This window comes from Poecilia reticulata, linkage group LG3 (genome assembly GCF_000633615.1).
Source record: "Poecilia reticulata strain Guanapo linkage group LG3, Guppy_female_1.0+MT, whole genome shotgun sequence".
NCBI classification, from domain to species: domain Eukaryota; kingdom Metazoa; phylum Chordata; class Actinopteri; order Cyprinodontiformes; family Poeciliidae; genus Poecilia; species Poecilia reticulata.
This window is the reverse complement of record NC_024333.1, coordinates 8,423,934-8,449,092: the sequence shown is the minus strand read 5'-3', so window position 1 is coordinate 8,449,092 and position 25,159 is coordinate 8,423,934. Positions and strand designations below refer to the sequence as shown.

Here is a 25,159-nt window from a genome sequence, read left to right as displayed (position 1 = left end):
GGTTGAAACACACTGAAATGTTTCAACCCTGGATGGCGCTACGTCCCAGTCAGTTTTATTACAAGAAATGAAACTTCTCTTCATCTGAAGACCTATTACTGCTGTACTTAAGGAGACACACGGTTATATACTTTTTAATATTCATTGGTCTGGAAGAATTTTTAAAGCTCAAGAAGGAGTAGTCAAAGGCTTTATTTATAACCGCTGTCTGCAATGAAAGAGGCATTTGCAGCACAAAACTTTGGCTCCATAACGGGAGATGTTGTTTGATGTAAAAAAAAAAAACAAAAACAAAAAAAAAAAAAAAACACCAAAGCATTTTTAAAGACAAAGATGTCAACTGTTTGCCAAATACTGGTGTAATACAACAAGAGTCAATAACTTTAATTTAGGCTTTTTCTATCTACTTAGCCATTATAAACATTAATACAATGCGTTGTATTATGGTATATGGATTGGGTATTTGTGATCAAGGCATGGGCAGGTTTTAGATGTAGATGAAAATATCTCAGACACACATCTTTGGTTTCACATTCACAGATGAGCCTTCTGAAAGCTCACACAGTCTGTCATCTTATTGGTTCAATTCGTATCGATGTGCAAGACATGAATGATCCGTAAAGGTTCATTCATGGTTTTGTTTGCTGAAGGGCTTAAACAATTAATTGGATTAATTGATTATCCAAATAATTGCCAATTTAGAAATCTATTAATCATTAACTGGTATATACAGACTCAAAATAGGTAATTTGATGATATATATAGCATTGAAGATAAAACACCTTCATCTATAAATAGGTTTTTAAGCCCAAACTCCCCAAGCGGCCTAGTTTTAGCTTCACCTGGTTCTGACTTATGCTGTGTTATTGCATTTTAGCCAATGAAATATTTTATTTAAAAAATAAATTTAATTACACATTAAATTTCACCATTTAATGTATTCCTGAAGCTGTGCAAAAAAGGCTTAAGTGGTTCAATGAAAAATCTGTAGAATGTGCCGTTTTTTATACGATTAAGTGATTAATCATCAGAATAATCAAAAGCTTAATCAATTACTAAAATAATCATTAGTTCCAGTCCTTGTTTATTGTGGCACAACAATCTTAGAGAGGCTATAGATTAAGCAAATTTGCTTAAATATTAAAATTTGTATATTGCTAAAATTTTGTGATGATTCTGCAGATTTATACCCTTTAACAAAGTTAAATAAAAGGTTAAATGCAGCATCGCTTTCATAAGATGGCAGAATTTTACTGGAGTCTCATTTCCAGCCACTAATATTCATATATTCACATTCTGACTGAACAACATTAACAGGAGGTATTCCTCTCTGTCCCATCAGGTGGAAATTTCCCACTGATTAAGCGAACAAAGCATGATTACAGATCCGACACTGAGCCTGCTGATTATTAAATCATTCAAGTTTCTAGGAATGTCATTATGCAGCATGTCTTCTGTCAACCACAACAGGCAGAGTCCTCCCACTGTGGCTGTGACTCACTGCAGAGCACCATCCTGTCCTGAGGGTGCAGTCGCACATCGAGCCGGCTGCAGCCACAGTTAAACAAGAGATAAGCGGCTTGCCCTGAGGCCATCTGGCCAAATAGGAAGGGAGACGTACCTGCAGCGCTGAACGAACGCACGGAGGTAGATCTGGTCTTGTCATGGACACGACTCAGGCTGCAACCTTTGGGCACATTCCAGGACGCGGTGCTGACCCTGCTGTCCTTCTCCTCGGCTGTGTCGTAGACCTCGATGTGGGGAGCGCGCTCAGTCAGGTTTTTGCTGTAGTGGCTCAAACCGTACTGGGCGATCTGGATGGCATAGAAGTAACCCTGAGGGCCCCATTGAGTGGAGAGAGGCACGCCTGAGCGGAAGAGAAAAAGCTCGATTTTAAATATACATTTCATTCTAAGTATTTCTCGATTTAGATTCAACTTACACAAGCAGAGAAAAAAAAAGAAATCTAACCCGGTACTACATCGTCAAATTTTGAACAAGAAAAAGGTCACGCTAAACAGCAAGACAGAAAAAAAAAGCAATGACAATAAACACCAGTGAGAGCAAACTATCAAAAAATGCTGGGAAATTTCAGCTAATCTGCTGCATTTCACTGCAGGCTGTCCCCAGCCGACAGAAATAGCTCAGCCAGGAGAATTACTGATGAACAGATAGCTCACTTTTGAGACCTTGTGACAAGCTGGATGCATGTGCCACCGAAGCCCATCCATTTAAGAAGAGGATCATAAACTTCAATTTGGGATGGAAATGTTTCACCCCCTTCATTACAACCATTGGTGTTCCTCCTTCAGTTTCCTTTGTGGCACATTTTGAAAGAAACCACATTTCACAAGAATCTCTTTGGAAAAAAAAAAAAAAAGTTAATGTTTGCATAAAAAAAATTACCTCTTCTGGTTTTCAGGTTAATGGTGACAAAAGCTCATAAACCAATCAAATTAAACTTTGGAATATTCTGTTTATATGATGCTTGCCCAGATTAAGAAAAAAACAAAAAAAAAAACAAAACACAAACCCATGACAACTAGCTGCAAATTATATCCAGTTTACAGTAAAAGCAGATCATTTTATGGACTATGGGGTGAAACATTAGTGTGAGAGGTTGTCCAGAATCAATTCCTAACTCCAGATTGTCAGCAGCATTTAATAGCAGCAGCAGACGATTCCATACCATTTTCTGCTACTCTCTGCGATGTTTTTATTGCAAACCTCTATTTACATTTCCTCCAATCCAAATCACCAATTATGTGCGAGAGAAGGATTCCCCCCCCAATATTTGATCATATTTTGTGCTAAGCTAACAGGCCTTTCAGCAGCCACAATGACACAGACATTTCTATCACTCTGTTATGTGAGCTGTATCTCATCAGATCCGGGGGAGAGGTGCTTTTTTTTTTATTATTCAGCACTCAGTTGTCATTCCTAGCTTCTAACTCATCTGTATCTTTTATATTATGAGGAAAATGATATAATTATAATTTATCTGAATGCCACATCTATGCGTTTTCATTTGTAATTTTGGTTACTTGGAGTAAATACATTTTAAGCTTACGCTTAGACACACAAAAGCACATCGGGGGCCGTTGGAGCGCATCAGTAGTGAGATTATCTCAAACCTGAGTGAGTATTTATTTGTGTGATTGATGTTGATGGGAAAGAGCGAGAACACATATGCATGCAGATTCACATCGCACTCAGTTCCATCCCCATGGCAGACTTTCCTCTCCGCCTGTCTTGCTGCTGGCATCTCCCTCAACAACTTAAGTCAAATGGCTGTCAAATCGTAACACAGCAGCATGAAGCTGCACTGAAGAGAAGTAATCCGTGTGAAATTGACTGTTAAAAGTGTGCGCACATTTTTTGCGACTTTCCTGGAAATATGAATACTATTTTTCAGGATGCTAATCCAGACAGTTTACAGGTGTATCTCGATAAATTTGAAAATAGTCAAAAAGTTAACTTATTTCAGAAAACAAAACAAAACAAAAAAACCTCCAAAGTGATGGTCATCAGTTATGCAAAAATGCAGTTTCTCAAAACATTAAAAACGCGACAGAGAACAATGAAGCAGAAGTGGTCTGTCAGAGCCTACAACATTACAATGAGGACTGCTGACTCAACAGTTGTCCAGGAAACAGCCATCAAGTGCTCAACACATTAATAGAAAGTTGAGTGGACAAAAAAGCAAAATGGTGAACAAGTACCTGGGATCTTATCTGAGCAATGAATAATAGCTTAGAGGTTTTGCTCAGTAATCCATATGAAAAATAAATGCCTTTCATTTTCATGTATAGAGTGTAAAGAAGCCCAGAATCCCCTTCTTGAGATGTGTGCAGTTTCTGTGGTCTGTGATTATTTGAGGAACCAGGTCACCTTAGCACCACAGCAGAGCCACAGCCCAATTACCTCCAAACCACGTCGCACCGATGCAATTATTAATGCAAAAGAAGCCCAGACTAAGAATTAAGTGCATTTCTTGTGCATAGGATTGCACAAGAAAGGGCAAATGAACTTGTGCAAGTGGCCGTACTCGTTGACATTTCTATAGCGACAATCCTTTATTGGGTCTTAAAATGTCATTTTATCAAGCACCAGAAAGTGATTCTATCCAAATGACACTTTTGTTATAAGAGATGGTTACTAGGTGTATTTTTTTAATACACCTGCATTCATTTTTATGGTTCATCAGTAAACAAGTTATGCAGATTCAAAGACTGCTGACATTACAACATTCTAAAACATTTTTTTCTTACACTTACGTTTATGTGATATAATTTTCTTCTAATTGGTTGCTTAAGCTTGAAATAACTACCATCTGGGAGAATATCCAGTGCCAGATGCTGACTGGTCATTACAACAATTAGCGCATGTGGCTGAGGGTCTTGTTAAATAACTTTTCAGTAGGCTGTGATGCACACTGGGAGGAAAATACTCCCATGACCTTCATTAAACCCTGTGGTACCTCTGTGACAAGTTAATTAATAGACTGCTGCTTCAGACTGCTGAAATTAAACTAAGTTAAGAAGAAGTGTGTATGTTTGCACATGTGAATGTTAAATAGCAAAGTGGCCTTGGGCAATATTAATAGATCTTTTAAAGTGGTTGTATAGAAATGTAAATGTGTCATCTATTTCAAATGGTAGAAATATTAGCAGAATAGGAAAAAATAATCAATGTTGAGCCTAGAGGTTTGCTTTAATTTGTTTATGACCCATTTCCACGATACACACACATGTTCACAGCGAGTAGTCATCTTCCGGCAGCACATGAAGGATTGTGTAAATTGTCCCTGTGCAATTGGTACAGCTAAATGTAGGAAGTTGTGACGTGCAAGAGCTACAGACCAAATTATTAAAGGCATTCTTTAATAAAAAAAAGTACAAACACATGACCCAAATATAAGATTTATGGCTCTTATATTTAAAGCTAAAACTTTACTTAAAGCCGCAGTATGTAACTTTTATATAAATATTGTTTTACATATTTGCTGAAACGGTCACTATGCTGTGACAGTCTGGTATGAGACAGATAATCTGTGATTTTTTTTAAGAATAAATAAAGGTCCTCTGCTTTCTTCTGCAGCTCCCAATACAGCCAGGAGGAGAGTCTTAGCGCCGTCAATCATGTCCGCGTGTATGCCTTTGTTGTTGAGTTAGACACTACAATGCATTGTCTTGGAGCGTTAGGAGGAGCTTGTTTTTAGCAAAATTATCTCTGCAGAAGCTAGCTAGTACATCCAGATGAGCTAATATGCTAAAGAGTATGAACACATATTGATGACCATATGTTAGCAAAAACTAATAAAAGTATGAAATGAACAATGAAACTGTTTATATGACCAGATTAACTTGATTATGTTTTATCCTGAATCAAATACACACGTTTGTTTTGTAATGTCCAACTCGTATAGTCATTTAATTCAGTGCAAATTCAATCCACTTTGAATGCAAAATGACTACATGACAAACATTCATGAAGACTCCTTCATGCTCATGACAGGTGGTATGTAATGATTATGACATGTCAGGCTTATGCACACTCCTTTAAATAAAGGGCCACCGCATTACCTAATTATTTGGTCATATTTTGTGCTAAGCTAACAGGATCTTATATGGCATCAAAGTCTTGACTTGCATCTTCTCTTATGTAGCAACTAGTATCCTGTTTCAAGATTCTAAATTCTGTACAAACATTGAAAAAGTTATAAGGGGGTAGATGAAACAAATGTTAATCTATATCATCCACATAATTCAATCATGTAAATTACAAAAAATAAAAGTCTAAGAAAGTAATTTAACTACTAACTACTTCTACACTTTCTGGCTGTTTCATCAGACACTGCTGGTCAGAGGTCAAAACGCTGTCCTAGTTTTTCCAACCAGTGTTTGTATCCATAAAGGACATATTTATAAGGATGTTTATAACCTTTCTATAGTTAAAAAAACATGTTGGCAGGACATGCTGTAAGAGCACCTGATTGAAGTCTACCATTGCTAATTTTATCTTTGTTTGCAAACCCTTCTAAAAAGGTTCTTACTTTTACACATGGCTTCAGTGTGAACTGTGTTCTTCAATTATCCAAAGTAAAACCAAGCAAAATGAATAATGCATCTCAGAAAAATTAAAACCCGTTTGCTGGTGTTGCTTTTTTTTTTTTTTTTTACAAACACTGAAAACACCTTGGTATGTCACAACGGTCTGAAATTTACACACACACACAAAAAGACAAAAAAACAATGCGAACATTACGTCACAAAATTGTAAGATATATGAGTCTATGGTGCAATTGTATGCCTTATTGGTAGCTGTAGCCATTTTGTGATAAAAGAAAAATAATGAATATCTATTTTGCAATTTCAGCTAAGTGTACCGGGCCACTTCTTTACGCAACCAAGAAGCAGAACTATATTGATGACCATGTGGTTTCAACTAATAGCCTTTTAAAATGAGCTATTGATCCTTCCTGGCAATTATTTTAAAAGGAACCAAAAAAAAAGAAAAGAAAAAAAAAAGCACACACACAACTCTGATAAGAAACTGAGAGTGGACTCTCAGACTTATACCCAGGTGTCTGTCAGAAGATAAACCCTGACATAGTCTAGATAAGAAAAGCAAACATTTTTAATGGAATTTAAACCGTTTCCATTTGGTAGTTACTTAAATTTGTGGGTCACTTTTTCAATAAGAACAGACTCTTGATATTAAAACAGATACCTGACATTTCCTGTGGAAAACAGGGCAACTAATTTACCTTTACAGGTACGCAAAAAGACAGACACAAATTTGAGGTAGTTTAAGGTCGTTCAAAAACTTTAAAAACATTGCTGTGGACCATGTAATTAAAATCTCCTTACCCTCAACTCCACTGATGCATTTGACACGGTCACGGACCTCCACGTTGTATCCCTCAAAAGACATGAAGACTCCTTCAGGGTGGTAGGGCTCACGCTGGGCGTAGACCTTGGAGTAGCTGTGTTGAAACTCGAAGCGATCGTAGCCATCATATTGCACCACCTTGCCGTACACTTCAAAGTATTTTTCCACCCAACTGAAGGGCAGGTAGATCTCCCCTCCCTCTCGCCTGCCTTTGATAGTGGACTCATCATTGATGAGGCAGTCAATTTCTTCATATTTGATCCCACCAACAACGCCAACAACAGGTGGAGGCTCGGGGGGTTGTGGAGGTTGCTGCTGGCTGCTGCTGATCTTTGCACTTGGAACCACAAAGGCGGCCCGAGGCAGGAAACGGATGGAGATGTCACTAGAGCAGCGGTTCCATAGCAGCACCGTTATGAGTGTGAAGAGGGCGCATATGACTATGAGCGTCTTGTAGTTCACCCGTGCAGCCAGGCAGCGCATGGTCACAACCTGCCCACATAAAACAAACGCAAATAAAGTGTCAAAAGCATGCGAAAATGATAAGTGTTCCCTTTGCATTGGGGTAAATAAGCTTTCTTGAGACCTGTTGTGAAAAATCTGAAGACAGCCTTCTGTTTTACCTCATTGCAAAAAGACAGACGAAACATACATTTTGCAACTGTAAAATTAGCATATTTGAAGTTATTTACATCTCAACATCAATATAAAAGCTCAAAGTAGGTACAACATTCATACCAACAGATGTATCCAACATCTGACTGGTGCTGTATGGATGAATACAGTGTACAGTTGAGGAGTTGGTTAAAATGGCAGCTATGTATGTGACACAAACAAAACAAATTTCTTGGTTTTCATCCAGTTTTCATCCAGTCTTTGTTCTTTTTAAAATCAGTGGATCTCATAAATCTGACTATTCCTCCAGTCTCTTACTGCTAGATCACAAACACTGACCTCGAAGTCTTTTTGGTTTTTGAGATGTTTTCATCTTTCAGTTGGTGGGTTACCAGTTCAATTCCCAGCTGCATTAAATGAAGTTGATTTTTGTCTGATTTTAGAATTTATTTGATCTGAAAAACATAAGTTTCAAAAGCAGAAGAAATCTGTAAAAGAGCAAGTACTTTTTAATGGCACTTTAAACTGTTGTGGTATTTTGTAAAAGTGTTTGGGGGAAAATCTGCACTACATATGTGTCAGGAACACACAAGGACTAAATTAGACCACACATAGTGCAAGTAAAATTGTGCGTTCTGAACAAAAACAAAAAATTGCTATGTGGCTCCGACAGTCCTTTGTCGCAAACAAGAAGTTCTGGTTTGTGCTTTGATTTCCAGAGTCTGAAAGCCTCTCATTAACTTTGACAAAAACACTAAGAAAGCTGACATCTGTGACAGCTTTTCATGCATATCTTTTGTGTTTCAATCACTGTTGTTCCTGACAGTAAGTAACAATTTACTAAGACTAATGTACAAATTAGAGTCGAGTTTTCCCACATTCCTGCTTTTCTTCAGCTGGCGCTACAAAAGGTCAAACCATGATGAGAAAGGTGCAAGGAGGAGGGGGTGTCGAGATTTATCAACCAGAACATTTAAATCTTGTTAATTGGGATTTTCAGCTTGAAACAAAGAGTATTTCTTTTTAAGTCAGCTAGCAAACCATAAGTGCTTTAAAAATACACGTAAGAAAGATAGAAGACATGCACACATTGTAATGCAGAACGCTGTATTTAAAACCATTTTTAGCAATTGAAAACAATATGTTAGCTTAGAGAAGTTGATCACAATATTTTCGGAATCAAACTAATTACATCCGATGCAAAATGTAATATATAATTTACAGCAAGTATGGACAGCACTACTCTTAAACTAAAAAGCTGCTCCCCTAAGAGAGTTTCATTTTTACGGTTAAGACTGTAACGCAAATGCTAAGTGATGGTTTTGTTTGTTATTTTAATGTTGCTGCCATTAAACTTTAGGACACCAAGTCTCTGACCTGTTCAGTTAATATTCTATCTGCAGAACAAACCAAGTCTAAACCCAATTAACCTTTCTAAAAAGGTTTACGCCATCACTCATGCTTTGCATTGACATTTCTGAAAATTCTTGAGACTTTTTAAAATTTATTTTTAAATAAGCCTGCTTTAATGTCACCACCACCGTGTCATCATTTACATTCTGCGTCGAACATCCATTCCCAAATAAATACACCACGTGGTGGAATATTGTAATTAATCAGTGTGTTAATATTTGGTATTGAAAGAGCTTTAATTGCAGCACACAAAGCAGACATGTTTCAGGCCCTATTGTGAATCAGGATTCATGTTTCTCTTTGACATTTTCACCAAGCAAACAAGAAATCAATGCACAACCTTTAGCTTCCTCCTCCACACTAATTACAGCTTACTGCCCACAGAATTTACTGTTAAAGTGATGACCGAGGAGGGAGAGGGGAAAATCATTACTATCCAAGTTCATTTCACTGCCTCATCTTAAATGGGACACTGCTGAAAGTGGGTGTGATTAATGTACAATAATTTTGGCAATAGTAATCTACTTTTACAATGTAAAGTTGAATCACTGTGCAAGAGGCACCTGGAACAATGTTAATTTATGAAGTGGCTCCAATCAACGAGGGAGGTGTACACAGTGTTTTGAATAGCAAACACTGTCAGAGTACAAATTCAACAAAGCATAAAGGAGAAGTCATATCAAAATTAGAATAGTACCTTCTACTGCCATGAAGAAACACATCTCATCTCTGCCTGATCAATTACTGAAACACGTATTATTGACATTTGGGGACGCTACAGTGCAAAACTACTTGGAGCGCCAACACTAGTAAAAAAATGCAAGTAAAAAAAACAAAAAAAACAGACTGCACCCTGAAAGATAAGTAGGACTGGTCTTGACAAGCAACTCTCTATAAATGATAGTCTCTTTTTATAGCCCTCTGTTGCTGGTGTTGAGCTCACACTCCCAGTTTGAAATACACAGGCTTAGGTACAGAAGCATAAAAAGTATCCCATCACCTTCCTCTCCGTGGACACAAATCAAAAACGATGCCCTGTTTCAGAGATGCAAATTAGATGTTTTCTTTTGTAAATGAAAAAGTAAGGGGGAAGAGACAGCTCAACTTAAACTCCTGCTATTTGTGGCAATGCATTATTAAAACGACAGAAAAAAAGTACGTATTCTGATTTTACCTTAGAAACCACGTCTTCAAATTCTTCCAAAATGTATTAAATTGCAAAATCGATGTAGCTTTTTTTTAGATAACACAATGAGGTATAAAACTCTGTAGTTACATTTAACAAAGAACCCAGCAACTCGCCAGCCACCTGGTCTATCAGGCTGAAGAACTGCCGAACATTTGTCAGAAAGTTGTTGGTGTCAAGAGCTCAGAGACAAATTCAAGGTGAGGACAGCAGCTACAGGACTATGAAGAAACACCTAAAGTCAGAGATCCCAGAGGTTCTTTCTGGAAAGATTAAACGAAAGAGAAACTTGACTGAGTAGACGGATGAACCTGTGCCGGGTCACTAACGGATAAAAGGAGTGAATCGAGCTAGAGATGTGTGGGTGAAGCTCTGGTGTGAGCCGGTGTTGTCAAGAGATCAGTCAGACCTTTTTAAAGTAGATGATGAGCAGGAAACCATTTCCTTAACCTGTTTCTAAAAGCGAGAGCGTTAAAGCTGCACTGTAAATTTGAAAAGGTCTCATATGTCTGGGAAGTTCTTGCTTCGCATAAAAGACTGTTTACCGCAGCACCGCACGACAGAAGGACATTTAGAGGCCGCTTCATTTGAATATGTTATGGATTCGGAACATTTAGTCTGATCAGCATCACAGGTTGACAGCATCTAAACTGCTAGTCATTATGTTTAGACAGCTTTCAAAGGTTAAATTGTCATTTTACTTTTTGCTTTTATCATTTGCAATCTGATTAAAGAAGTGGTTTTTAATAGTAAAAAATGTTTTCCCCACAGCCAGAGAAAAACACTCCTCAGAGTCTCACCATTAATGTTTTGTCCACACTAGGCCCAGATAGTTTGCAAAACATATTTTTTTAGTCCATTTGTACCTCCAGTCACACAAAAAAAGAGGAAACCTTGTTTTTAAATAATATGAGCTGCAGTTGTTTTGGGAGAACTGTTAGCCTTCAGCTGCTTTGCCGTTTTGTATCTTCCCTTAAATTGGAATGTAGTTGATAAGAGGAAAGGTTTATTGGGATTTCAGTATTTTTTTATTTACTAGTTGATTCCAAGTTTCATGAATTTCGGCTTTGCATACCAAAATATTTTTTTTAATAGAGGTTTTCTAGGGTAGATGTTCAGAGATGGCTGTTTCAAAGATACGAAAGCTTCTAGAGCAGGGGTGTCAAACTCCAGTCCTGAAGGGCCGCTGTCCTGCAGTTTTTAGATGTGCCACAGGTACAAAACACCTGAATCAAATGGCTTAATTACCTCCTCAGTTCTCCAGAGCCTTGCTAATGACTTAATTATTCTATTCAGGTGTGGTGCAGCAGAGGCACTTCTAAAAGTTGCAGGACACCGGCCCTCGAGGACTGGAGTTTGACACCCCTGTTCTAGAGAGAGTTGGATACATGGTATATGTCAGTGGAAAAACAGGAAAGATAAGAAATCAGATTTATTGCAACTAATATATCCAGTGCAATGTTTAATATCACAATTGCATGACTTACTAATGCCGTGCAGCCATTGCAGAGAAACTGGGATACATTGTGATTTGTGTAGTTGAAGTTACTCTTTGCAATTCAATTTTCCATCAAATAAAAGAGAGAGCGTGTCCAAGACATACCGGATTAGACATTTCCAGTGATGCGATAAAAGATAGAGATGAGATGTTTATTGGTTTTACTGTGCCAATCTGTGCTTCAGCTATTGAAAGTGAATAATTGTATTATTTGGAAGATAAATTCCCTTTGTATTTGGGATAATTGACCAAAAAATGACTGGCACACTAAATTAACAAATGCCGTCATCAGAGGACATTACCGACCTCTATAATTCGGCACCTTACCCCACACATTCAGCTGTGACTCAAACTGATCATTCTGCATCTGAATAATTTGTTAAAAAAAACAAAGCTATCTCTCCTGTGTTGCTGTTACTTAATCTGTGCCTAAAGGAAAATTATTTCCCCAAATAGACAACTTAAGAAGAGTACTGTCATTTTCTTTTACATCATACATGTAATGAAATGTTACTCAATTACTCTCCTCTACATTCCATTTGCACAAATTGAGTCATTTGTAAATCATATTTGCTGCTAAGCAGTAGTTAATTACAAAGCAAACAGCATTTCTGCAGCTTGTTACATAGAGTGCTGCATTGTCCCCGATGTATTTTGACCCAGATTTATGTGCATCTATTGGGAGGATGTTCTCATCCGAAAAACAAGAGCCTTGGCGGTTTCCTGAAAGGCTCCGAATAATTTGTGTTTGTCTTCAGAACTAGAAAATAAATGACTGTCCTTGCTCTGCAGAAAGGACGGCAGTGGTGCATTATTGTCATGTTGGGGGGAAGTCAGAGATCCCTTAGAATACAGATTAAACAAATTTAGCCGTTTACAGAACATCCTGTACCAAGGGCAAAATCATTTCTAATAAATACACTGCCACAATCTTACTAATCTTTACTAATTTGTTTTAGCTTGTAGGGCATATCAACTCTAATCAGAAAAAAAAGTTTAGAAAGTTCCATCACTGACATTTGTTTTTTAGGTTTGGAAAGTATGAAAATGAAGGTTTGTTGGTATAATTGAGATCTTTGTGCAATCCAGCAATTATTAGACAAGCTCAGCTGGTTTTATCTCTCTGATGATAATGTGAGATGAAATTTATACATCTAAAAAAACTGCACAAAGCTGGCCATAAGATGAGAGGTGATCCTTCTGGAGGAGAACCCCTCCCCAGGTACTGGACAGGATTAACGCAAAAAAACATCCCACTGAAAAATCAAAGCAGCTTTTCAGATTGTATTGTCCCATAAGGAACAACTGGAAAGGAGTACAGAAAATTCACTTTACTAAGGGGGCTGCACCTAATGTCAGCATAGGGGAAATTTGCCTCAGTTCAAGTTGATCAATTAGGAAAACTACATTGCCAAGTTCCAGGTTCTTAGTAAAGCAAACGCCACTCAAGAACACGCTTATGTGATTGTTTTCGCTTCAAATTATCCCCCCCCCCCCAAGAAAAACGATAAGTTTTCATAGAATAACATTGCCATAACCCCTTAATTACATTTTTCTCTTGTTGACAGGAGGTCTGTTTGAAATGTCCAGAGTGCTCTTTGAACAAAAAAAGCAACAGGATTGCAGTGTAATGATTCTGCTGACCACTCAGTTAACCCCGTCGGCCTGATCTGTGGCCCTCCATTCAGCGCTGCTCTGTCCAATCCCCAAAGCTCCTTGCAGGGGACAAATGTGCTTTCTGAGCCCCTTTGTCAATATTATCAATATTATTTGATCTAAATCCAGTTGATGAAAATTAATTTCTGACACAGATTTTCAAGAAATGCATGTTTTCAGACAGGAATAAAAAAAAATAAAAGGTTAATGGCACTTTTCTCTTGACCAAATGATCAGACGATATTAACATCCTATGTCAAGAGGACCATTTCGTAATTACACCACATTTCTCCACATGGCAGGTTGAGCTTCAGTAAGCTTTATGTTTATGAATAAAATTTGAGGGAGCATCACAAGGAGTGGACTGAGGATGGAGTACATATTGATAATAAATGTAGAACATTATGAAAAAATTTGCCCATCATGTTATGGAAAGATGGTCCACATGATTGATACAAGATAAAATTTAAATTTTTAAGAAAATGGCTGTCACTTAATCGTTAGTAAATCAATGAGGACAATTAACTTTAGATTAACTTATTAATAGATAACTTGCATCCCTGAACCAGTTTTGGTACCTTTACAATTCTCGACTGGCCAGCAAACTTCCCTGACCTGATACAACAGACTGAATACTCCAGATGATCCAAAGGCTGATATCTAAACCAAACGGGCCTTCTACTATCCCCAGCAGAACCACACACTGATCGCCTCCATGACACACCACACTGATGCAGGAAATTGTGCAGTATCGAGTCCATGTAAGTAAACATGCTTTTCAGAAGCATGACAGTTCTGTTTTATGTGTACTTTTCTTGCTGGTGTTATATAAAAATCTAATTTTATGAAAGTGAGTCGAGAGCTCCATGCCAAAATCCCCAAATGACAAGGAAGAAAGTTTTCAATGTTGTCAATCTGTGTGTGTGCGCGCGTGTGTGTAATGACTCATCAACTTCATTAACAAATATGGAACCATTTTGTTTGCTTTTAAGAGGAACTAGTATTTGCTTTACAGCTTAAAGGTGTAACTAAAATAGTATTCCACTTCTCTACAATGACTTATGAAAACAATATGTGGCCTTGGATGTTTCATTGTTTAGGAATGAAGCCCAGGACTCAAAATAAACAAAAAGTATTTTTCAGTCTGGCAAGAATACCTAACTTTGCTAAAGTTAATGCTGACAAGTGCACACTGAAGGAGAAACGGCAAATACCTTTACCTTTACATCTTTGATGTTATCGCAGAACATCAAACACGTTAAAATTATTGTGAACATAAGTTTGTTGCTGTGTTTATATAAAGGATATTGGCCTGATGCAACATGCCTTTTATATTAACAAGCCCCTATAAGGAAATGATCATCCAGCAAAGTTCAGGTAGTCTAAACAAGACTAAGTGAGGTTGCCGTACAACAACCACAGATTGCTTATGCTAAATAAGGCACCTGTAAGTCTTTAAAAATGTATTCAAAAACTAGTGTATGTTAAAATAGTTACTGATTTATGTTTTTAAACACCAAATACATTATATTGTAGCAGTAATCTAGTAGGTTTTGTTTAGGGAGCTGGGACAGAGTGGAGATCTGACTAAATGAAATCTATAATTTAGCAAGCAGCTCTGACTGTGTAATGAACAAGCTGCCAGAGAACCCTCTTCATTTAAATACAGCAAAGGCAGCAGCAGCTTAGCTAAACAAACCAAAATCTTAAAATCCATTTACACTGCATTTAAAAACCATTAATGCTATGCAAAGTGAATTATGAACAGTGCCAACTCCGCATCTAATCTCGAGTCAAAATGTCTCTCTTTCCCAGCAAACCACTTTAGACCATGCTAAGTAGAGTGATCCTTGAAACTATGTAACGTATATTTTCTTCCATGCTGTGGGCAAACAAACTTCACGGAGGCTTTGCTATAAACTCTGGTTACATCCTATAATCCACAGCACACTAGCAGGCAGCCCCTGAGATTAGACATTTAGTGTGAAGGCAGCTGACGGAGATGGATGAGGATAGGATGGAGAAACTCCAGGGTGAAATGAGCTGTGAAACCACAGACTTGTAACTACGATCTCAATGATTGGCACGCTATGGGTTAATGAGAATGTACTGAAGCACTTTCTGCTGCGTGCTGGTGTAGGCGCCAGTGTCATTTATCTTAGATGCGCATTTTATCATTTGTAAAGGAGTGTGGGTTGGAGACAATGCAGGTGTGTTGTTAGAGGCATCGACTGTCACAAAGTGAAATGTGAAGAAGGCAATGATCTTAAAGATTCGTGCCATGAGTTTTTTCCCTCCTCCCCACCCCAAACTCATGTGCAGTCAGCATTAAATTGTCGAGTGCTTGTGAAGTACTCTTGGGCTGGATTTAGAGCAGATGAAAGTTTAGGGGTTTTGTCTCTTTAGCAAATTTTCCAGTCATTTCAGTGCGCTCCTCCACTGGAGAAGTAAGGTACCAATCTGTGACAGCCAGCAAGTAATCAGCTTATACTGCAGCTGAGAGGCATGTTGGCTCATTTAAAGATTGCGCGTGTGAATAAGTAGGTATTATGGGTTTCTGTTTAGTTTCACAGTCTGATTAGGATACTGTGAATCCTTAAGGGTATATATCCAAGGCAGCTTGTAACTTCATCGCTAAACTACATCATAAATTCTGTTTCCTTTTTTTCACTTTATCGTGAATAACACGAGACAGATAATCATCTGCCTTTTTCCTGTGGTCCTGCCGGGTCCAATCCCTGCTCAGTTAGAAACAACCAATCAGAGCCAGGAGGAGGGTCTTGGCGCCATCAGTACACGCTGCACCTGTGTCAACGGCAGAAAAACAACTTACCATTACAGGACAATTGGCTTATCATCTGTCATCAGTGGATATGGTAACTAGTATCCACAGCATCCTGCTATGATGCTAGAAGGAGATGTAGAATAGCAGAGAGCTAGGGGAAATGTGTGAGCAGTGCACACATCAGGGTGATTGGCAGCGCCAAGACTCTCCTCTTATCTCTGATTGGTTACTTCTGATTGAGCTGTGAATTTTTGCAGATGGTAGTAGGACCACAAAGGCAGAGGAGCTTGATTTTGTTTCAAATCATCAGTCTCAGACTGTCACAAAATAATGACAATGTTAAATACATAAGAAAACATTTTTTATAAAAGTTGCCTACTACTGCTTTAAGAATAATTTTCTATGTATTCTTTACTGCCTGGTTTATCCAGTTTCTGTCATTTAAGATGGACATTTCAAATTATCACTGGGTCTGTGTTTCAATTTGGCTCAGTTCTGGAATTCCCCTACTGAGAGTCAAACAATCTTTCTATTCTGCTCTGGCAAGAGGAAATTAAGTATTCGATTCGACCAGTGATGAGCTGAAGTTATTTTCAGTCATTTACACATATTCTACTACTTAATCTGTCGCAAACTTAATACCTAGCTATCTGTCGTTTTTTTCTGCGAGATACGTATGACTCTTGTTCGGGAAACATAACATATTAGCTGCTATTCTATCAAAAAAGGTGCAGTTATGGCGACATAAGATTTCATGGGCATTGCTTTCCATATGCCACATGTCAAAACTATTTTACCTGCTTGTGATTCTGCAATTTGATAAAAAAAATTTAATTAAAAAGTAACTCAAAAGGACTGCTCCATTTTTTTTTCCAAAAGAGCTGCAGACTTAGTTTTGATTTAGTGAGAGTGACAAGCAAGCATATTAAATGATTAATTATAAAAACAACAATAGTACCTCTATTGTTTGCCAAGATTCAGAAGACGCGTATAAAACTGGAGGCAGAAGAAACAATTGAGACTTGTCACTCAAAACAGAATTTATAATGAGCCTACATCTTCAGTATGTTTTGCTAAAAGACGGAAAAAAATACAAATTGGAATCATAATAAGTTGGAATATTCAGGGTTTAATATTTACATAGTAAGCGGAACATTTGGTTACCTTAAAAGATTCCCGTCGCTGACAGACTCAAAGCTAGTTAATAACTACATTAGTGGCTGTCCAATAACCAGAGGTGGTCAGAGTATTCAAAACCTCTACTCTAGTTTAGTAGCAAGTAAACTTACTCAAGTAAAAAATGCACAGAACAGTAAATAAATGTAACTGAGTAAGTGTAACTAGTTAATAACCACCCCTGCCATTAATCACCACAGGTGAATAAAAATAAATGAATACCAACAAAAAAACAAAAAAAAATTGTTCAGTGGGTTAGAAGGTGTCACATACAATCATAGCAAAACTTAAACAAGAAAAGAAAAACACACACACATTTTGTTTGAACCTGTACATTATGTGCACTTATCTTTATTACTTAAAGGACAGGAAGATGTAAAATTAAAAGGACCTTTAACAAGCAGTCACACAGACACAAATCTGTACTGCAAACAACAATCATGCTTTGTTCAGAAGCAGCCAGTAAGTGAGTAAACTGCTTTGAGCTTAATGCGTGAGTGTGTTTTACTGAAGAGGATTAGGACAGGCATTACCACAAAGCTTATAGCTGAAGTCTGCAGGGGGATTAAGACAGCCATGACTCAAACGAAGGGGTTATAAAAGAAAAATCACAGGATTGTTTGAGAGGGAGGTCAAGCAAAGTGCTTGTCCTGCCAGCACAAAGCGAGCCTGGAAAAATGTTGAGAAAGCAGGGATGTAAATGCTCTCTAACGTAGAGGTAGGATTTAGTACTCACAGATACATTTACTGTAAATAGGAGCCTCGGCTTGAACTGTCGAAACAAACAAGACCAAATCACGCAGATTTTGAGAGCGACTGTTCTCATGGGTCCACTTACGAGATCAAAACTGATCAAAAAAACTTTTGTGTTGTCAGAAATATCATAACTCAATGTGCACATTTCTACAAGCTCACATAATGTGAAAAATGGTTAAAATGGATGGCCATTTGGAGAAATCAGCTTTCAAGACATATGTACTTGAAATAGTCTATTTTGAGTGTGTTTTCATGTTTTAGGTGAGTTTTTCTTTACACTAAACAACATTGCTTCTTTTTATGGTGTCCGTGTCCTCGCTGCGTATATCCTCCCATACAGGATATAAACAAGTCAAACTGTATAGAAAGTCAAAAATCAGAACTAGCAGAGGGAAAATTTGGGATTTCAAGTTCATCTGCAAACAATAACCATTTTATTGTTCACATTATCAAAAAGAAACATCTCATTCTGTAAAATTAGATGTTTTATCATGTCAAATGGTCACACTGGTCTCATCAGAGCTAAAATAAAGGGATAAAACAAAACATTATTGAAAACTAAACGGTTATATTGAAGATATGTGAAACAGATCAACCATAAACAGTTCTTCAGAAATCATCACCGGTGTGAAATTATGTTTGACTGCAAAAAAGGTAGGAAGTGTTTCAGGCTTCTTATTTCATTATCTTATATAATTATTTCTCAGATAATGCAAGGTAATGAACCCATGTAAAAGACTAGGCCATTTTCATAGTTCATATGCTGTTAGAAGATGTTAGAGATAATTTGGATAATGAAGTCAAGATATTTGCATGCCGAGGAGTAGATAAGGTGTTACAAAAACAGACAATGTCAGAACAAAGTCATAGTCAAGAGGCATGCTTCAAAGACGTCTGACAAATAAGAAATTAGACAAATAAGATTATCTTTCTGTACTTTTTTGAGCTTGAAGGCACCAGAGACCCTGATTTGTGACAAAGGCAACTGAATGGTGACTGACCTCCTCAGATCTTTCACAAAGAAACAAACAGCTGGGTCGACATTCCGTCCACCTTCACCATAGTTTGCGCTTTGCTCGATCTTCTGCTTTTCACCACCTGCAGCTGCTTCAGCACCTACACATGACGGGAGGAAATGTGAACTCCATTATTATGATGCCTGAAAATGGACAGCTTTCAATGTGAATCATACATGAGAAGCAAGGGTGTCAAAAAAAATAAAAAATTCTTTTATCAGCTATAATATACCACATTTCCCACCAGCACAACAGCTAAGGCACCACTTAAGGAATTCTTCCAAAACTATTGGAACCATGTTTTCTTGGGCACAGAAATGACAAAAATGTGCCAGCTGCTGTTGAGGTTGCAAACAATTTTTTTTTTTTTTTCCATATTCAATGCAACGGAAAACGTTTTATGAAAGGTTTCTGTCTAAAAAATATGCATAACATACATGACCAATTACAATGTAACAATATTTTTACTGTATTAATTAGGTCTAAGCCATTGTGTAATATTCTGTTGCTTTCCTCTATATCAAAACAGTAGACAAGGTAAAAGTTGAAGGCGTTTATATCTTTTATAAAAGTATGCACCTTGGATTCAGTGACGAGATTAATTGGAAAACAAACATTTCTAAAGTGTTGAAAAAGATCTGAATCATATAAAAGTTAAAGTGGCACACTCAGCTTGAGAAGAAAAGGATCTAGAAATGTTTGCAGTAATCACACCTCAAATTTAAATCATTGGACTAAGCTGCGAAAAATATGACCTTGATCATTTGTGACAATTTTATTTTCCAAGTATTATCTATAAAAAGTAAACAAGAAGCCTTAGTCATCAGCATAGGGTCACATTTTATTGTTCAACTGCAAGGTCTACCGTCATCAGACGATAAAAGATTTTATCAACAAGTTACTATCACACATGTAGTCGAACAAAAATGGTGTTTAGTCAATGGTTTGGCCCTGGATCACAGTTATAATTGCTTGTGTGGTCATTTGTGAAAATTAATTGCCCAACCCTGTCGGAGAGCGTCATGATTTAGGCTGGCTGTGTGTACTTAAAAGAAATCAATAGAAATTCTTTTGGATCATTGATCCAAAGCAGCTTTTCAATTCAATTAATAAACAAATGTAATTATCAGCTGTAATATTGGACTTTTGGATTTGGACACAGATGCACTATAAATTAACACCCAAACGCAAATGTACATTTTTAATTGCTGCCATGATTAATTTATAGGCTTTTCAATAGCAGAGTCATTAATGTACAGCCAATCCATCAGTGTTTATGTGCAGAGTGTGACATGGATGGTTTCCTCTGCAATTTATGTAACCGAGTCATTTCCATCCCCAGTGGAAACATGTTATTAAATTAAAGACGGTGCTAAATTGCTAGATCAAAGAAAGCATATTGATCATTTCATAAAATGAGGTCATTTACAAAGCACTTTAATTAGATGTTGGAGCAAAGAAACCAGCTGGACACCCTTCTGTCACTGCATGGTCCATTGCGATTTTTGACAATATTTGAAGAGAAAAACAGATCTGAAGCCTTTTTAAATCTAGAATCTTGCGTATTTTTCCCCCAGCATTTTTCTCCCATGTAGTTTTTGTGCCAAGATGAGACAACACACTCCATAGTTGTATTAATTGTACAAGGAGGTAAAACACAAAGAAAACAGTCTTTCCTGTGGAAAAAGTCTTTTTAAAATATTTAGGAATGATAAAAGTGCATGTTGGATATTGGGTGGAAACCTGTACATACTACTATGTAGTACAGAGGATAACCTAACATTAAAAACTTCAACAAAACTTTAGTCTGAAGAGACATAAAAACAATGCTAGTCAGTGTGTGAAGGCTGAAAAGAGAGCATCACCAATCCAGCCGGAGTATACAGGAACTAGAAATGTCAGCAGCAATGTTAATCAATAATCCCTGGCTACCGTGCAACAGCACTAATGCTCTCTGAGGTAAGTACGCTGCAGGAAGAAGGTAAATTTGTAAAGAAAAAATAAAGTAAATGTCTGCCAAGTGCGGTTCTCTCTTCCTGAGGCTTATCCTGCAGCTCTTCTGGTGACATTTCAAGGCATGAGCATGTGTCGTTTGAACGCGGAGGGAGACGCAGGGCCTCCTGCTGAGATTTTTAAGTATCAAACTTTCTTCTGCGCTCTTGGGGGATTTTTTATGCACTAATTTGCTTCTTTCCTACATCACTTTTGGGAGAAGTCATGTTCAGTCACGTCAAAACCGAGCCAGGCATAATGCAATGAAAAGAACACATGAAATGCTACAAAACATTCTGCAATGTTTTAATATAAAAATTGTTTTCACCGTTCTTTTCTCGTTAAATCATCCCTGTTTGCAGACTTAACGGATTTTAAATTTAATTTGTCCCTACATCAATCAGATGGTAAAATAAAGTAGGCATATAGTGTTTTGTCATGCTTCTGATGATGTGGTCTAATCTGTGGCTTTGTTTACTTGCTGTAATATATGTGGAAATGCGCTTTTATTGAGCAACATGCGTTTTTTTAATGTAGTGTTCACGTGACTTTTATTGTTTGTAGTATATTTAATTGTAGAAGCAGCTTTGCTTGGCATATGACGACCCTAATCCCGTCCAAAAACAATAAAAAAAAGTGACCATCAAAACGTCGCTTATTATAGTGATGACAGTAAAGCCAGGGTTTAAACAGGACCGTAGAACTGATTCTCTCAATTCAAGTCCACTCTTTGCTCCCTTTAGAGAAGAAAATTTTCAGACTGAAACACATGGAGAGAGATAGCTAGCAGATGGCACCAGTGCCAGAAAACTAAAGACAGCGGACGGAACCCACAACCTTCCTAAACTCATCAAGATTCAAGGACGAGAGTCGCCGTCACACAGTGAAGGTCACTGGTGTAATAACTGAGTGAAATGATTAATGCACTTGAAATGACATGATGTGCAGGGTGATCAAGAGCTCCAGTGATAGATTACAAACTGTGGTAACCAATTTCCTGTAAATAATACCGAATTAGGAAAGACCTTTTAAAACTACTTGATGAATGAAGTTAACATATTAATACCCTTTCTCCCCTTCTATGTATTTTGTCTTTCAGACAATGCTGTAAACATAGAAAGTGAAGTCCAATGAAGAGAAAGATACACATTGTAGGACTAGCACAGCACAGAAAACACACCATCTCAGCATAGTGAGGAATGTAAGAATCATTTTAAACTCAATGTTAGAGGTGATTTTCATGGCATTTTCAAGGAATAAGTTTTTTAAATCATCTTTCAATGTGTCATAAAAGGAAGAGAAGGTCAAACAGCTTAGCCTCTCTTCAAGGTTGCCTTAGCATATCAATTAGCACTGGGCTGATGCACATTATCGCCTTTACATACTGTCCAATTCTACCGACCTATCTGAAGGAAGAGGTTGACACCTCGCACATGAATCATCAAGACCAACTTTATGGCTCTCTCCAGTGAAAACGTTTTAAACATTAGCCTCAGGATGTATCTTCCAGCAATTTGACTGGGACGGATATTCTCTCATTAATTATTATAGTTGCTCCACATCTGCTGCCCCCTGACACAAGCAGCCATCTATCACAACTAGTAGTTGGGGTAAGAAAACGAGGGCCGAAGACCCATCTGTTGGCCATTCATAATGCATTCATTTTCTCTGAGGAGTGAGTGGCTGGCAAAACATTTAATGATCGCACCACTGATACCACGACGAAGCCAGCCATCAGCGGCCATCTGATGCCCGGAGAATTATCAGAGAACTTGGAGCGTGCCAAGCATAGAGCGAAATTAGCAGAGATCCGAGATGCAGAGCCGGAGCGACCTGATTAAATGGAAATCACTTCTCCAAACTAAAGTTAAACTAACTAAACTGGTAAAGACACATTTTTTATGTCTCTAAAGTTAATGACAAATATTGATAACATACTTCAATATTTCATGGTTACATAAAGGTTTTGTGTAATTTACCCACAAGAGTAAACGTATTCAAAATTTTAAACTGGGAGATGACTCTCTTTCTCAAGTTTCTTGAGATTCAGGGTGTTTTCACACCTGATGGTCTGGTAAAACTCTGTTCGATTGGGGAACAAAACTGCAGAATTTGTTAAATTTTTTAAATGGTGTGGCTCACTTTCACACTGCACTGTGTCAAACAATCCAAACTAATTGAAAACCAAGAACTACTGAAGTAAATGACAAAAATAACCGAAGACGACATGAGCGCAACTTCCTTCTTCACAAAATGTACACAAAAAAAGTGGAGTGGCATCAGACTGTAGTGGTTTAAGGATTTCTCTTTTTGTATTTGTTGAAAAACCATGAACCATTTTTATCCCTCTAGTGTTAAACTCCTGTGTTTGTTTTGGTTCTATTGACACAGAATGCCCTGCGCTACACTCCGCTTCCTGGTTTGGAGAGGTCTCCAGTCCACTTGCATGCACATAGGAATTCAAACCTTGCCAGAGTTCACTTCAACCAACCGAGACTTATGCTTTTAGTTTGCTTTTTTGCTTCGCATCAGAGTTCGATTGCACATTCACGCCTCCCCAAATAAACCAGACTTTATACACAAAGTAAAATAGAGCCTAATAGAACTACAAAATAGAGTTCTAATCAAACTATTTAATGAAACTAGAATTTTATTAAAGCGGACTAAACAGGCTGGTGTGAAAGCATAGTGAGTGCAAAGTTTGTCTGAGTTGCTTTGAGGAGTCAATTCATCTTCTGCTGTTGGTCCATTGTGTTTCATCAAGTCCAAATCTACTGAAGCCGTCCATGAGTAAACTTTAGAGAACTTCCTGCTGCCTCATCAGACAAGCATAAAGAGATGCTGCTTTCATTTTCCAGAACTTGGCATTGGTCCATACAGCCCAAAGGAACCTATACCTGCTTTAAAGAATTCGATAGTCCAACAAATTTTCATGACCCCCATAAAGAGTCAATGGACTATTGTCAAGAGGAACACGAAAGACACTGGAGTCAGCAATGCAGATGAGCTAGGGGTCACTATTTAAGTAACCCCGGCTTCCCAAACACCCCAACAGAACAACAGGCAGAGCGCCTCCATGCCACGCCATAGTAATGAGGTATTTCATGCAAAAGGACCCATGAACATGTATGGAGTGTATATATTGTACACAGCAATATGCTAATTAATACTTAACTTTAGAAGGTCGATCTTTTTATGCATTTTTTTATTATCTTTTATTTATTGGGTCTTCTGTTGAACTCCAGTTTTTTGAGAAATTTAATTTTCCGTTTTTCAGAAAAATGGAAATTTCTGAAATAAATTTGGTTTCATGTTAAATTCACTTGTATGCCTTCTAAGTAATTTAGGTTATCCTGAATGTTATATCAATGACAGACTTCCTCTTAAAATGGGCAGTAAAATGGGGGATAGGGGAAAAGGACATTATTTAACTTGAAAGCAAACTGAAGAAATTTTCAGTCTTGATATTTGGTACTCAGTCACTTCTTCATGTGTACCACAATTTAAAAGCTACAAACTTGACGTCCCAAACCAATTTGCTTTCCTTGGAATATCCTCCCACAGCACCATTCCCATGCAACCTCCTCCAGTTCTCAAAACATTAGGGCAATTTTCACAGTGGATTAAGCAAAACAAAGAGTGTTTCAGTAGGTCTGGGTCACATGCTGTGAGAAACAGTGTGGTTGTCACAAGCATTTAGAAATATAGATAGTAAATCTGATGGTATTTAGAGGTGCTTTGCTTGCATTGAGGGGTTCGGTTGCTTCCTTTTAGGGGCTGGTCTGATGCTACATTTGAATGCTGCAGCTAAACACACATGGATTGTTCTTTTCTCCTACGCAGATATTACTTTAGATTTGTGAATTGAAGGAAAAATATTTTACTTTAAATAGATCACCAATGGCCTTGTGAGACAGAGTCCCTTTGAGTGAATATTAAACCTATGTTTTTGCAAAAAGTTATTACAACCACTCAGATCAAAGTGACAAAGGAATAAGTCACAAGACCAAGCATGCCCTGGAGCAGCAGGTGGAGTTGGTATATAACAAGAAAAAAAAAAAAAAAGAAACTTGGAAGCCAAAGTGTTCTAGGGAGGATGAGTTTTAGACCAAGAACCACCACATACAAGCTGCATGAGAAAACTAAGTTCAAAGTAAATAGGAAGGAAAGAT

General features: G+C 37.6%; 1 protein-coding gene across 6 annotated transcripts in view; it reads right to left on the bottom strand.

Moving 5' to 3' along the window:
* The window catches only part of glceb (glucuronic acid epimerase b), a 57,599-nt gene that overhangs the window by 12,897 nt on the left and 19,543 nt on the right, over positions 1-25,159 (bottom strand). For 4 of the 6 annotated variants that reach the window (XM_008404654.2, XM_008404652.2, XM_008404655.2 and 1 more), the window contains 3 exons: positions 18,981-19,095; positions 6,873-7,386; positions 1,622-1,867 (listed from right to left, as the gene is read on the bottom strand). In XM_008404654.2, the coding sequence (XP_008402876.1) occupies positions 1,622-1,867; positions 6,873-7,377 (751 nt within the window). In that variant the 5' untranslated portion in view covers positions 7,378-7,386; positions 18,981-19,095. Of the gene's footprint in view, positions 1-1,621; positions 1,868-6,872; positions 7,387-17,959; positions 17,996-18,980; positions 19,096-25,159 lie in introns of all 6 variants that reach the window. The other 2 variants (XM_008404653.2, XM_008404657.2) reach the window with 2 other exon arrangements.